The sequence below is a fragment of the Bombina bombina genome, chromosome 7, assembly GCF_027579735.1.
Source record: "Bombina bombina isolate aBomBom1 chromosome 7, aBomBom1.pri, whole genome shotgun sequence".
NCBI classification, from domain to species: Eukaryota; Metazoa; Chordata; class Amphibia; order Anura; family Bombinatoridae; genus Bombina; species Bombina bombina.
Genome location: NC_069505.1, coordinates 291784124 through 291799699, shown reverse-complemented (window position 1 = coordinate 291799699; position 15576 = coordinate 291784124). Strand labels below are relative to the sequence as shown.

The window sequence follows — 15576 nt, the reverse complement described above, 5'->3', positions numbered from 1 at the left end:
TTAGGGGTTAATACATTTATTATAGTAGCGGCGCGGTCCGGTCGGCAGATTAGGGGTTAATAAGTGTAGGTAGGTAGCGGCGACGTTGGGGGCGGCAGATTAGGGGTTAATAAATATTATGTTGGTGTCGGCGATGTTAGGGGCAGCAGATTAGGGGTACATAGGGATAACGTAGGTGGCGGCGGGTGTGCGGTCGGCAGATTAGGGGTTAAAAATTTTAATAGAGTGGCGGCGATGTGGGGGGGCTCGGTTTAGGGTACATAGGTAGTTTATGGGTGTTAGTGTACTTTAGAGCACAGTAGTTAAGAGCTTTATAAACCGGCATTAGCCCAGAAAGCTCTTAACTACTGACTTTTTTCTGCGGCTGGAGTTTTGTTGTTAGATTTCTAACGCTCACTTCAGCCAAGACTCTAAATACCGGCGTTAGAAAGATCCCATTGAAAAGATAGGATACGCAAATGGCGTAGGGGGATCTGCGGTATGGAAAAGTCGCGGCTGGAAAGTGAGCGTTAGACCCTTTCCTGACTGACTCCAAATACCAGCGGGCGGCCAAAACCAGCGTTAGGAGCCTCTAACGCTGGTTTTGACGGCTACCGCCCAACTCTAAATCTAGCCGTATGTGTTCCTAGTAAATATATATGTATATGCTTAAATACATATCAATTTATGTGTTAATATGTGTATATACACATATTAACACATAAATATATATATATGTATATAGTCATATACATAAGTATCAACAAGTAGGGACTGCACTCACTGGATTCAGTTCAAATAATACCTTATTTATTCAATGGTGACGTATAGTCATATACATATATTTTAAAATATGCTGCAATCGCTGTGCTACTTACGTCTTCGCCTCAGAGTAGGCTCCCATTGGAGCCTATGGAAGCACGCTCTCGTGAGCGCAATGCTTCCTAGCAAGCTCACGTTCGCATTGCGTTTTACTTGTAATACCAGTGCACATTAGCGTGCACTGGTATTACTCAGATATCTTTACTAGACAGAGTGACTGCACGCAGTGCCAGGTCTTTCACTCACAACATTTGTTTATGATGAAGATAACAACATGACCTTCTAGGCCAGACCTGTTTGATTACTTAAAGGGATACTAAACCCAATTGTTTTCTTTCATGATTCAGATAGAGCAGCAACTTTCTAATTTATTCCTATTATACATTTTTCTTTGTTCTCATGTTCTATTTATTTGACAAGCAAGAATGTAAGCTTAGGAGCCGGCACATTTTTGGTTCAGCACCTGGGTTGCGCGTATACAGGGAGTGCAGAATTATTAAGCAAGTTGTATTTTTGAGGATTAATTTTATTATTGAACAACAACCATGTTCTCAATGAACCCAAAAAACTCATTAATATCAAAGCTAAATAGTTTTGGAAGTAGTTTTTAGTTTGTTTTTAGTTATAGCTATTTTAGGGGGATATCTGTGTGTGCAGGTGACTATTACTGTGCATAATTATTAGGCAACTTAACAAAAAACAAATATATACCCATTTCAATTGTTTATTTTTACCAGTGAAACCAATATAACATCTCAACATTCACAAATATACATTTCTGACATTCAAAAACAAAACAAAAACAAATCAGTGACCAATATAGCCACCTTTCTTTTCAAGGACACTCAAAAGCCTGCCATCCATGGATTCTGTCAGTGTTTTGATCTGTTCACCATCAACATTGCGTGCAGCAGCAACCACAGCCTCCCAGACACTGTTCAGAGAGGTGTACTGTTTTCCCTCCTTGTAAATCTCACATTTGATGATGGACCACAGGTTTCTCAATGGGGTTCAGATCAGGTGAACAAGGAGGCCATGTCATTAGATTTTCTTCTTTTATACCCTTTCTTGCCAGCCACGCTGTGGAGTACTTGGACGCGTGTAATGGAGCATTGTCCTGCATGAAAATCATGTTTTTCTTGAAGGATGCAGACTTCTTCCTGTACCACTGCTTGAAGAAGGTGTCTTCCAGAAACTTGCAGTAGGACTGGGAGTTGAGCTTGACTCCATCCTCAACCCGAAAATGGCCCCACAAGCTCATCTTTGATGAGACCAGCCCAAACCAGTACTCCACCTCCACCTTGCTGGCGTCTGAGTCAGACTGGAGCTCTCTGCCCTTTACCAATCCAGCCACTGGACCATCCATCTGGCCCATCAAGACTCACTCTCATTTCATCAGTCCACAAAACCTTAGAAAAATCAGTCTTGAGATATTTCTTGGCCCAGTCTTGACGTTTCAGCTTGTGTGTCTTGTTCAGTGGTGGTCGTCTTTCAGCCTTTCTTACCTTGGCCATGTCTCTGAGTATTGCACACCTTGTGCTTTTGGGCACTCCAGTGATGTTGCAGCTCTGAAATATGGCCAAACTGGTGGCAAGTGCATCTTGGCAGCTGCACGCTTGACTTTTCTCAGTTCATGGGCAGTTATTTTGCGCCTTGGTTTTTCCACACGCTTCTTGCGACCCTGTTGACTATTTTGAATGAAACGCTTGATTGTTCGATGATCACGCTTCAGAAGCTTTGCAATTTTAAGAGTGCTGCATCCCTCTGCAAGATATCTCACTATTTTTGGACTTTTCTGAGCCTGTCAAGTCCTTCTTTTGACCCATTTTGCCAAAGGAAAGGAAGTTGCCTAATAATTATGCACACCTGATATAGGGTGTTGATGTCATTAGACCACACCCTTCTCATTACAGAGATGCACATCACCTAATATGCTTAATTGGTAGTAGGCTTTTGAGCCTATACAGCTTGGAGTAAGACAACATGCATAAAGAGGATGATGTGGTCAAAATACTCATTTGCCTAATAATTCTGCACTCCCTGTAGATTGTTGGCTAAATGTAGCCACCAATCAAGCAAGCACTATCCAGGGTTCTGAACCAAAAATGGGCCGGCTACATAGCTTAGATTCCTGCTTTTTCAAATAAAGATAGCAAGAGAACGAAGATAAATTGATAACTCTCCATTACCTGTATAACATTAAATATTTTCTGGATTCTGCCCTGGAGCGACACCAACCAGCTCAAGAAGCACTGCTGAGTAGGGGGCTCCCATTAAATGACATTGTGTGACAGCCTCCTAAAAGTGATGCAGAAGGTTAATTTCTCTTTCTTTTTCTGTAGCTGTGCTGTGAGCAATGTAAAGAAAGTGTCCCTAGAGCTGGGGGGAAAATCTCCTTTGATCATCTTCAATGACTGTGAACTAGACAAGGCTATACGCATGGTGAGCTCTCTGTGTGTGATTCTCTGGCCCCCTTTCTTACTATCTCGCCTTTGGGGGTCCACAAAGTTTTTTGCACGAGGGCCCACTGTTGAGTAGGCCCGTTACTGCTCTCTGTGCGATCGTCTGCACACCACCTCTTTATGTGCAATCTCCTGCATGCCTCCTCTCTCTCTCTTTATGATCTGTCTTGCCTCCTCTCTCTCTGTGATTTCTGCCATGCCTCCCCTCTCTATTTGTAAACTCTGGCATGCCTCCTCTCTCTCTTTGTGATCTCTGTCTTGCCTCCTCTCTCTCTCTCTCTCTCTTTGTGATCTCTGTCATGCCTCCCCTCTCTCTTTGTAAACTCTGGTATGCCTCCTCTCTCTCTTTGTGATCTCTGTAATGTCTCCCCTCTCTATTTTAAACTCTGGTATGCCTCCTCTCTCTCTTTGTGATCTCTGGCATGCCTCCTCTCTCTCTCTCTTTGTGATCTCTGGCATGCCTCCTCTTTCTCTCTTTGTGATCTCTGGCATGCCTCCTCTCTCTCTCTTTGTTATCTCTGGCATACCTCCTCTCTCTCTTTGAGATCTCTGGCATGCCTCCTCTCTCTCTTTATGATCTCCGTCATGCCTCCTCTCTTTCTTTGTGACCACCTGCCACCTAGCTCCTTTACAATCCATAAAGAATGCCTCTGCCAGGCTCATCTTCCTTACACGTCGCTCTTCATCTGCTGCACCTCTCTGCCAATCCCTTCACTGGCTTCCTCTTGCCTCTAGGATCAAACACAAAATTCTCACTCTGACATACAATGCCCTCAACTGCACTGCTCCCCCCTATATCTCAGACCTTGTCTCCAGATACTCTCCCTCCCGTCCCCTTCGCTCTGCTCATGACCTCCTACTCTCCTCCTCTCTTGTTACCTCATCCCACTCCCGTTTACAGGACTTCTCCAGACTGGCTCCCATCTTGTGGAACTCTCTGCCTCGCTCCACAAGACTTTCCCCTAGTTTTGAAAGCTTCAAGCGCTCCCTAAAGACTCTACTGTTCAGGGATGCATACAACCTACGCTAACCTTTCTTTATACCAGTTCCTCTCCTCCATCGGGATCCCCTGAACCCCCTTAGCATGTAAGCCTAAGAGTCCAGCTGTTTGTAGATCACCTTCTTAAGAGTTGACTACAACAGTGCAATTCTTGGCAGGGCCCTCTACCCATTTGATCCATATAATTGTTTTGTTGTACTCCGCATTTGTTTATAGCGCTGCAGAATCTGTTGGCGCTCTACAAATAACTGATAATAATCTCTAACATGCCTCCTCTCTCTCTTTGTGATACTTCGCATGCCTCCTCTCTCTCTTTGTGATCTCTGACATACCTCCTCTCTCTCTCTTTGTGATCTCTGGCATGCCTCTTCTCTCTCTCTTTGTGATCTCTAGCATGCCTCCATCTCTCTTTATGATCTCTGGCATGCCTCCTCTCTCTCTCTCTTTGTGATCTCTGGCATGCCGCCTCTCTTTCTCTCTGTGATCTTTGGCATGCCTTATCTCTCTATGATCACTCTCTGCCTCCTCTCTCTGTAATCTCCTGCATGCCTTCTCTCTCTATGATCTCCTGCATGCCTCCTCTCCCCCTCTCTCTATGATCTCCTGCATGTCTCATCTCGCTCTGATCTATGGCATGCCTCCTCTCTCTATGATCTCCAGAATGCTCCTCCCTCTATGATCTCAAGCACGCCTCTTCTCTCTGTGATCTCCTGCACACCTTCTCTTTCTGTACGATAACCTGCCTTCTGCTCTCTCTCTGATCTGCAGCACGCCTTCTCTCTCTCTGTGATCTCCTGCACACCTTCTCTTTTTGTACGATAACCTGCATGCCTTCTGCTCTCTCTCTGATCTGCAGCACGCCTCCTCTCTCTCTGTGATCTCCAGTAGGCCTCTTCTCTCTGTGATCTCCTGCATGCCTCCTTCCTCTCTGCAATATCCTACATGTGTTCTTTCTCTGTGATCTCTGGCATGCATCCTCTCTATGATTTCCTGCATGTCTCCTTTCTCTCTCTCTATGATCTCCTGCACATCTCCACTCTCTCTCCTGTGTGCCTCCTCTCTCTCTATGATATCCTGCGTGCCTTTTCTCTCTCTATGATCTTCTGCATGTATTCTCTCTCTCTCTCTCTCTCTATGATCTCCTGCGTCCCTCCTCTCTCTCTCTCTCTATGATCTACGGCGTGCCTCCTCTCTCTCTATCTATGATCTCCTGCATGTCTCCCCTCTCTGTCTATGATCTCCTGTGTGCCTCCTCTCTCTATGATCTCCGGTGTGCCTCCTCTCCCTATGATCTTCTACACGTCTCCTCTCTCTTTCTATGATCTCCTGTGTGCCTCCTCTCTCTCTATGATTTCCTGCATGCCTCCTCTCTCTATGATCTCTAGTGTGCCTCCTCTCTCTATGATTTCCTGTGTGCCTCCTCTCTTTCTCTATAATCTCCTGCGTGCCTTCTCTCTCTCTATGATCTTCTGTGTGCCTCCTCCCTCTATGATCTCCTGCATGTATTCTCTCTCTATGATATCCTGCACGTCTCCCCTCTTTCTCTCTATGATCTCCTGTGTGCCTCCTCTCTCTCTATGATCTCTGGAGTGCCTCCTCTCAATGATCTCCTGCACGTCTCTCTCTCTCTCTATGATCTCCGATGTGCCTCATCTCTCTCTCTATGATCTCATGCATGTCTCCCCTCTCTATGATCTCCTGTGTGCCTCCTCTCTCTATGATCTCCGGTGTGCCTCCTCTCTCTCTCTATGATCTCCTGTGTGCCTCTTCTCTCTATGATCTCCGGAATACCTCCTCTCTGTATGATCTCCGGAATGCCTCCTCTCAATGATCTCCTGCACGTCTCCTCTCTCTCTCTATGATCTCCAATGTGCCTCCTCTCTCTCTCTATGATCTCCAATGTGCCTCCTCTCTCTCTCTCTATGATCTCCTGTGTGCCTCCTCTCGCTATGATCTCCTGCATGCCTCCTCTCTCTATGAGCTCCTGCGTGCCTCCACTCTCTATATAAACCCCTTCGTGCTTCCACTCTCTCTATGATCTCCTGCTTGACTCCTCGCTTTCTCTATGATCTCCTGTGTGCTTCCTCTCTCTCTATGATCTTCTGCATGTCTCCTTTCTCTTTCTATGATCTCCTGTGTGCCTCCTCTCTCTATGATCTCCTGAATGCCTCCTCTATCTCTATGATCTCTTGCATGCCTCTATCTCTATGATCTCATGCATGCCTCCTCTATCTCTATGATCTCTTGCATGCCTCCTCTCTCTATGATCTCCTGCATGCCTCCTCGCTCTATGATCTCCTGCATGCCTCCTCGCTCTATGATCTCCTGCATGCCTCCTCGCTCTATGATCTCCTGTGTGCCTCCTCTCTCTATGATCTCCTGTGTGCCTCCTCTCTCTATGATCTCCTGTGTGCCTCCTCTCTCTCTCTATGATCTCCTGCATGCCTCCACTCTCTCTATGATCTCCTACTTGACTCCTTTCTCCTTATGTGATCTCCTGTGTGCCTCCTCTCTCTATGATCTCCTGCATGCCTCCTCTTTCTCTATGATCTCCTGCATGCCTCTTCTCTCTATGATCTCCTGCGTGCCTCCTCTCTCTATGATCTCCTGTGTGCCTCCTCTCTCTCTATGATTTCCGGCATGCCTCCTCTCTCTCTCTATGATCACTGCACATCCCCTCTCTATATGATCTCCTGCTTGCCTCCTTTCTCTCTATGATCTCCTGCATGCCTTCTCTCTCTATGATCTCCTGTGTGCCTCCTCTCTCTATGATCTCCTGTGTGCCTCCACTCTCTCTATGATCTCTTGCTTGACTCCTCTCTCTCTATGATCTCCTGCGTGCCTCCTCTCTATGATCTTCTGTATCTCTTCTCTCTCTCTCTCTCTTTCTATGATCTCCTGTGTGCCTCCTCTCTCTATGATCTCCTGCACACCTCCTCTCTCGCTCGCTCTATGATCTCCTGCACACCTCCTTTCTTTCTCTCTCTATGATCTTCTGCACGTCTCCTCTCTCTCTATGATCTCCTGCACATCTCCTCTCTCTCTCTATGATCTCCTGCATGCCTCCTCTCTCTATGATCTCCTGCATGCCTCCTCTCTCTATGATCTCCTGCATGCCTCCTCTCTCTATGATCTCCTGCGTGCCTCCTCTCTATGATCTCCTGCGTGCCTCCTCTCTCTATGATCTCTTGCGTGCCCCCTCTCTCTATGATCTCCTGCGTGCCCCCTCTCTCTATGATCTCCTGTGTGCATCCTCTCTCTATGATCTCCTGTGTGCATCCTCTTTCTATGATCTCCTGTGTGCCTCCTCTCTCTATGATATTCTGCATGCCTCCTCTCTCTATGATCTCCTGCATGCCTCCTCTCTCTATGATCTCCTGCAAGCCTCCTCTCTCTATGATCTCCTGCAAGCCTCCTCTCTCTATGATCTCCTGCAAGCCTCCTCTCTCTATGATCTCCTGCAAGCCTCCTCTCTCTATGATCTCCTGCAAGCCTCCTCTCTCTATGATCCCCTGCTCACCTCCTCTCTCGCTCTGTCTATGATCTCCTGCACACCTCCTTTCTTTCTCTCTCTATGATCTTCTGTGCACCTTCTCTCTCTGTCACGCATGCCTCCTCTCTCTCTGATCTCCTATACACCTCCTCACTCCTTTTCATTCTTTCTTATGCTTATCACTTGCAGGGGATGAGTGCTGTGTTCTTTAACAAGGGGGAGAACTGCATTGCTGCTGGACGTCTATTCCTAGAGGAATCTATCCACGATGAGTTTGTGCAGAGAGTGGTGAGTCTCAAATGTGTGGGTACAGAAATATAGTCAGAGTTCAATGAGACAAGCAGATAGACATCTGGGAGACAAAGGGATAACCAGCGAAACAAAAAGTGCAAACAATACAAATAATTAAGTTGCTTTCAAGGAGACAGCTTTGACACAAAATGGGCAAAAATGTTAACAACCCAAGAGCAGGGACTGAGGTCTGACAAATATGTCTATAACCTCAATCCAACCTTACCATATACACACTACTGCCCTAATACAATGTCACTATAGTTAAAACAATTTTACTTTACCCCAGAAATCCCTATGACAACAATGCAAATATATATATATATCACTGTATCCCCAGGTATATTCCTATCTTCCTGCAATGAGTATGTGAGCATTTGAGGTCTAATGACATTTGCTTGGTATAAAAACTGCCATCATTGCAGCAAATAAAGAGACTACAGGATATCAGGAGTGGTCTGATGAGAAATACACTGAAAATGAACAGCTCCTTGACAAAAAAGAGAAACTAAAGTCCTGCACTTCAATATCAGAGCTATGAACAACGCTGAGTCACTGCACTGACCCTCAAGATATACACAAACCTCAAATGCAGCAGCACCAACAAGAAAGTCTGAAAATGACTTTTAGAGGGGGCAATAGATCTAAGACAGAAAATAAAAGGCTAGAGAATGCAGAACCAGAAGTCATAAACATGACTGACTGAGCACAAGACATCCATTATCTAATGGCAGTTTATGGTCATAGAATGAGCAATTTACCTGTAATAGATGGTTCTGATGGATCTCAGCCATAGGGCAGTTATTGCTAAGAATCCATCCTCTGTTATATCCCTAGCAAGAATCGACCATTGTGTGACTGAAACAATATATCACTCTCATCAAAAGCAAAGTCTTCAAGAGTCCTGCAATTATACTATAGCAGCATAAGGACAACAATAAGCACAAGCAGTGATTGCTCTTAAATGTGACCCTATAGAGCCATAACTGGTGACAAACGATGATGTGTCCATCTCTGGCTGTGATCTTGTACTAATGATATAGCACCTTACTGATGGGAGGGCACCTAGGGAAATATCAGATGGATCTGGGAATTGCAATTACAAGGTGTTTACTGTTCCTTTACTACAAGATATTTCTGTTGTGCTGCTATCCAATAACATATCAGCCAAGCCGTAACGTTGGTAAAACAAATTAACATCCTTCCAGAACCATTTGCCTTATTCTGTGGAGCCAGTCTGGGCTTTAGTTTGCAGACAGCAAGGCTTCCACTGTTATAAAGTTAATATAAAATACATTGTTTTGCAGTTCTTATCTAATAAACCCAATTAGGGATAGATATGTAGCAGAGTTAGTCTTGAGAAGTCAGCAAGTGCTTTTCATGTTCTGACAATTAGAAATTACTCCATTTTCAAAATTAAATTACATGAAAAGGAGGAAATAAATAGTGAAAATGCATTATAAAGTTGTTTCATTAGGTATCAGTAAACATTTTATATAAAAATCTCAAGGTGCTTACAGTCCTTTTAACTTTAGCAAACAGCAGGCATAACTATAGAACTATGACAGCAGCAACATGTTTTGCAGCTTTAAGGAATCTGTAACACAATCCCTACAAATGAATGAGGAAAACAGCAATAAATGTGTCATCTCTTATAGCGTTAAAACATTTGTAAAATCCTAGAAATGACTGGGGAAGATAAAGTGAATAGTAACTCTGATCATACGACAACAGCTTTAACAACATCACTTAGTTTAATGACGGTATCCAGATCTTGGAAAAAAGCAGGAAACACTTCCCCCCAAATCAAAAGAAATTGTACGACTGGCATTTGAATTGTAACTCCCAGAATACTTCCTTAAAGGGACATGAAACCCATTTTTTTTTTCTTTCATGATTTAGAAAGAGCATACAATTATTAACAACTTTCTAATTTACTTCTATTATCTAATTTGCTTCATTCTCTTGATATTCTTTGCTGAAAAGCATATCTAGATATGCTTAGTAGCTGCTGATTGGTAGCTGCACATAGAAGCCTCCTGTTATTGGTTCACCGTGTGCATTGCTATTTCTTCTATAAAGTATATCTAAAGAATGAAGCAAATTAGGTAATAGAAGTAAATTGGAATGTTGTTTAAAATTATATTCTCTACCTTAATCATGAAAGAAAATGTTTGGGTATAGTGTCCCTTTAACTGGACCTTATTAGGGTTCTACAGACTAAGTACGATTAGCCCTTGTGACTGAAATGAGTATCTTATAGTCAGAGAATATGTGGCACTAAGGACGATCACCTGATGACCAGCATTTAATATTTATTGTTTAAGGATCTCGCAATGAACTGTGTCTCATCTCTGCATCTCTCTCTTAAAGGAACATTATACACCAGGTTTTACTTTGCATAAACGTTTTGTAGATGATCCAGTTATATAGCCCATATAGTTTTTTTTTTGTTTTTCTTTTAAATGTATAGTTTTGCTTATTTTTTAAATAACATTGCTCTGATTTTCAGACTCCTAACCAAGCCCTAAAGTTGTAGGAGAATAATGACGTATAACTACTCCAGCTTGCTCCTGTTTGTGTAAAGGGTCTTTTCATATGCAGAGGAAAGGGGAGGGGGAAGTGTCTGCTATTTCCCACTTGCAGTGGGTGTTCCAATAACCTTTTAAACAGAGCTAAACTGGGAGCTTCTAAGTAAGTTTTTAAACGGGTTTAAACTGGATTTTTATAGCAGTATCTGTGCATATTATTCTTTATAGTGGTGTCTATTACATGCAGTTATATGAAAATTTGTGTAAACTGTCCCTTTAAGATGGATGAAGTAAAGAAAATGAAGATTGGGGATCCTTTAGATCGCTCTACAGACCATGGACCACAAAATCACAAAGCACATTTGAATAAACTGATTGAATACTGCCAAACGGGAGTGCAAGAGGGGGCAACACTTGTATATGGGGGACGTCAGCTTCCCAGGCCAGGTACAAATGGAACTAAACCTGTTAAAACAATGTTGTTATGTTGTTTGCATGTCACATACATGTGCTGTTGTGGTACCTGCCCAATGCTACACTAGATCAATGCAGATTACACTTCCACTTGGATGACTCTCAATGAAAAAAACCAGCATCTTGCTTTTGAGAATTTCTTATTATAAGCTTTGTGGGACAGACCAGAGCTGGCAGGAAATGTGCATCTTTATCCTTCTGCCAGAGGCAAGCAAGTCAGCCAGAAATCCCATCTGCAGCATTAAGGCAGGAAGGGGAGAGGGTCAGGGAGTAACTAAGGACAGGCACATATGGTTATAGGTGTATGCAATGGTATATGTACTTGTGTATGTAATCAACTATACACAGGAACACACAGATATATGTACTTGTGTATGTAATCATCTAGACACAGGAACACACAGACATATGTACTTGTGTATGTAATCATCTAGACACAGGAACACACAGACATAGGTATATGTACTTGTGTATGTAATCATCTACAGGGAGTGCAGAATTATTAGGCAAGTTGTATTTTTGAGGATTAATTTTATTATTGAACAACAACCATGTTCTCAATGAACCCAAAAAACTCATTAATATCAAAGCTGAATAGTTTTGGAAGTAGTTTTTAGTTTGTTTTTAGTTAGAGCTATTTTAGGGGGATATCTGTGTGTGCAGGTGACTATTACTGTGCATAATTATTAGGCAACTTAACAAAAAACAAATATATACCCATTTCAATTATTTATTTTTACTAGTGAAACCAATATAACATCTCAACATTCACAAATATACATTTCTGACATTCAAAAACAAAACAAAAACAAATCAGTGACCAATATAGCCACCTTTCTTTGCAAGGAAACTCAAAAGCCTGCCATCCATGGATTCTGTCAGTGTTTTGATCTGTTCACCATCAACATTGCGTGCAGCAGGAACCACAGCCTCCCAGACACTGTTCAGAGAGGTGTACTGTTTTCCCTCCTTGTAAATCTCACATTTGATGATGGACCACAGGTTCTCAATGGGGTTCAGATCAGGTGAACAAGGAGGCCATGTCATTAGATTTTCTTCTTTTATACCATTTCTTGCCAGCCACGCTGTGGAGTACTTGGACGCGTGTGATGGAGCATTGTCCTGCATGAAAATCATGTTTTTCTTGAAGGATGCAGACTTCTTCCTGTACCACTGCTTGAAGAAGGTGTCTTCCAGAAACTGGCAGTAGGACTGGGAGTTGAGCTTGACTCTATCCTCAACCCGAAAAGGCCCCACAAGCTCATCTTTGATGATACCAGCCCAAACCAGTACTCCACCTCCACCTTGCTGGCGTCTGAGTCGGACTGGAGCTCTCTGCCCTTTACCAATCCAGCCACAGGCCCATCCATCTGGCCCATCAAGACTCACTCTCATTTCATCAGTCCATAAAACCTTAGAAAATCAGTCTTGAGATATTTCTTGGCCCAGTCTTGACGTTTCAGCTTGTGTGTCTTGTTCAGTGGTGGTCGTCTTTCAGCCTTTCTTACCTTGGCCATGTCTCTGAGTATTGCACACCTTGTGCTTTTGGGCACTCCAGTGATGTTGCAGCTCTGAAATATGGCCAAACTGGTGGCAAGTGGCATCTTGGCAGCTGCACGCTTGACTTTTCTCAGTTCATGGGTAGTTATTTTGCGCCTTGGTTTTTCCACACGCTTCTTGCGACCCTGTTGACTATTTTGAATGAAACGCTTGATTGTTCGATGATCACGCTTCAGAAGCTTTGCAATTTTAAGAGTGCTGCATCCCTCTGCAAGATATCTCACTATTTTTGACTTTTCTGAGCCTGTCAAGTCCTTCTTTTGACCCATTTTGCCAAAGGAAAGGAAGTTGCCTAATAATTATGCACACCTGATATAGGGTGTTGATGTCATTAGACCACACCCCTTCTCATTACAGAGATGCACATCACCTAATATGCTTAATTGGTAGTAGGCTTTCGAGCCTATACAGCTTGGAGTAAGACAACATGCATAAAGAGGATGATGTGGTCAAAATACTCATTTGCCTAATAATTCTGCACACAGTGTAGACACAGGAACACACAGATATATGTACTTGTGTATGTAATCAACTATACACAGGAACACACAGATATATGTACTTGTGTATGTAATCATTTAGACACAGGAACAAACAGATATATGTACTTGTGTATGTAATCATCTAGACACAGGAACACACAGATATAACCAATTGTGTATGTAATCATTCTGGACACAGTAACACACAGATATATGTACTTGTGTATGTAATCAACTATACACAGTAACACACAGATATATGTACTTGTGTATGTAATCATCTAGACACAGGAACACACAGATATATGTACTTGTGTATGTAATCATCTAGACACAGGAACACAGATATATGTACTTGTGTATGTAATCATCTAGACACAGGAACACACAGATATATGTACTTGTGTATGTAGTCATCTAGACACAGAAACACAGATATATGTACATGTGTATGTAATCATCTAGACACAGGAACACACATATATATGTACTTGTGTATGTAATCATCTAGACACAGGAACACACAGATATATGTACATGTGTATGTAATGGTCTAGAGACAGGAACACACAGATAAATGTACTTGTGTATGTAATGGTCTAGACACAGGAACACACAGATATATGTACTTGTCTATGCAATCATCTAGACACAGGAACACATAGCTATATATCTTTGTGTATGTAATGGTCTAGGCACAGGAACACAGTCATGGGTATGTGTACTTCTGTATGTAAAGCTGACATAAGTATATGCACTTGGGTATCTAATGATCTAGACACAGGAACCACAGACATAGATATATGTAATCGTGTATGTAATAGTCTAGACACAGGAACACACAGACATAGGTATATGTACTTGTGTATGTAATGGTCTAGAAAGAAGAACACAGACATATGTATATGTACTTGTGTATGTAATGGTCTAGACACAGGAACACAGTCATAGGTATATGTACTTGTGTATGTAATGGTCTAAACACAGGAACACACAGTCATAGGTATATGTAATTGTGTATGAAATGATCTAGACACAGGAACACACAGACATAGGTATATGAATTTGTGTATTTAATGGTCTATTCACAAGAACACACAGACATAGGTATATGCAATGGGCTAGGCAAAGGAACACACAGTCATAGGTATATGTAATTGTGTATGTAATGGACTAAACACAGGAACACAGGAATAGGTATATGTAATTGTGTATGTAATGGTCTAGACACAGGAACACACAGACATAGGTATATGCAATGGGCTAGACACAGAAAAACACAGTTATACAGTAGGTATATGTAATTGTGTATGTAATGGTCTAGACACAAGAACACACAGACATAGGTATATGCAATGGGCTAGGCAAAGGAACACACAGTCATAGGTATATGTAATTGTGTATGTAATGGACTAGACACAGGAACACACAACATAGTCATAGGTATATGTAATTGTGTATGTAATGGTCTAGACACAGAAACACACATACATAGGTATATGCAATGGGCTAGACACAGGAACACACATACATAGGTATATGCAATGAGCTAGACACAGGAACACACAAACATAGGTATATGTAACTGTATGTACTAGACACAGGAACACACAGTCATATGAATATGTAATTGTGTATGTAAAGGTCTAGACACAGGAACACACACACATAGGTATATGTAATTGTGTATGTAATGGCCTAGACACAGGAACAAACAGTCATAGGTATATGTAATTGTGTATGTAAAGGTCTAGACACAGGAACACACAGACATAGGTATATGCAATGGGCAAGACAAAGGAACACAGTCATAGGTATATGTAATTGTGTATGTAATGGACTAGACACAGGAACACACACTCATAGGTAGATATATTTGTATATGTAATGGTCTAGACACAGGAACACAAAGTCATAGGTATATGTAATTGTGTGTATGTAATGGTCGTAAGACCGCTGATCCTTAACTTCTCCGCCACACTGCAATCATCCTGATCCGATCCGGATGATTGACGACCCCTGCTAGCTGCTGAATGGCCGTGAATGTGCAGGGGGCGGCATTGCACAAGCATTTAACAAGAAATGCTTGTGCAATGTTAAAACGCTTTCAGCATTTAGCTGAACAGAAATAGATGTTATAGCACAATGGACGGTGCCTTACGCAGCTGACTGATGTGCAAATGTGAGTCAGTATTGCAAAGTAGGTGCAAAGGACATCAAAGAACAATAAAGACGAGTACCTGTCTATCCGAGGGTTCAACAGATCTTTAGATGATATAAGGTTTATTGTTGTGATAACAAACATGGCACCCAGCAAACTGGCCAAACTGATTTTACTAGCAGGTACTTTAAACCTTTAAAGGACCAGTAAACACAGCAGATTTGCATAATCAACAAATGCAAGATAACAAGACAATACAATAGCATTTACTCTAAATTTCAAATGAGTAGTAGATTCTTTTCTAACACATTTCAAAGTTAT

The 15576-nt window shown here is 42.3% G+C and overlaps 1 protein-coding gene across 1 annotated transcript in view; it reads left to right on the top strand.

Moving 5' to 3' along the window:
- Positions 1-15576, top strand: part of LOC128666326 (cytosolic 10-formyltetrahydrofolate dehydrogenase) — a 157690-nt gene that overhangs the window by 76915 nt on the left and 65199 nt on the right. Inside the window, exons 18-20 of the mRNA XM_053720846.1 lie at positions 3144-3243; positions 7946-8044; positions 10860-11025. Coding sequence (XP_053576821.1) covers positions 3144-3243; positions 7946-8044; positions 10860-11025 — 365 coding nt within the window. The remainder of the gene's footprint in view (positions 1-3143; positions 3244-7945; positions 8045-10859; positions 11026-15576) is intronic.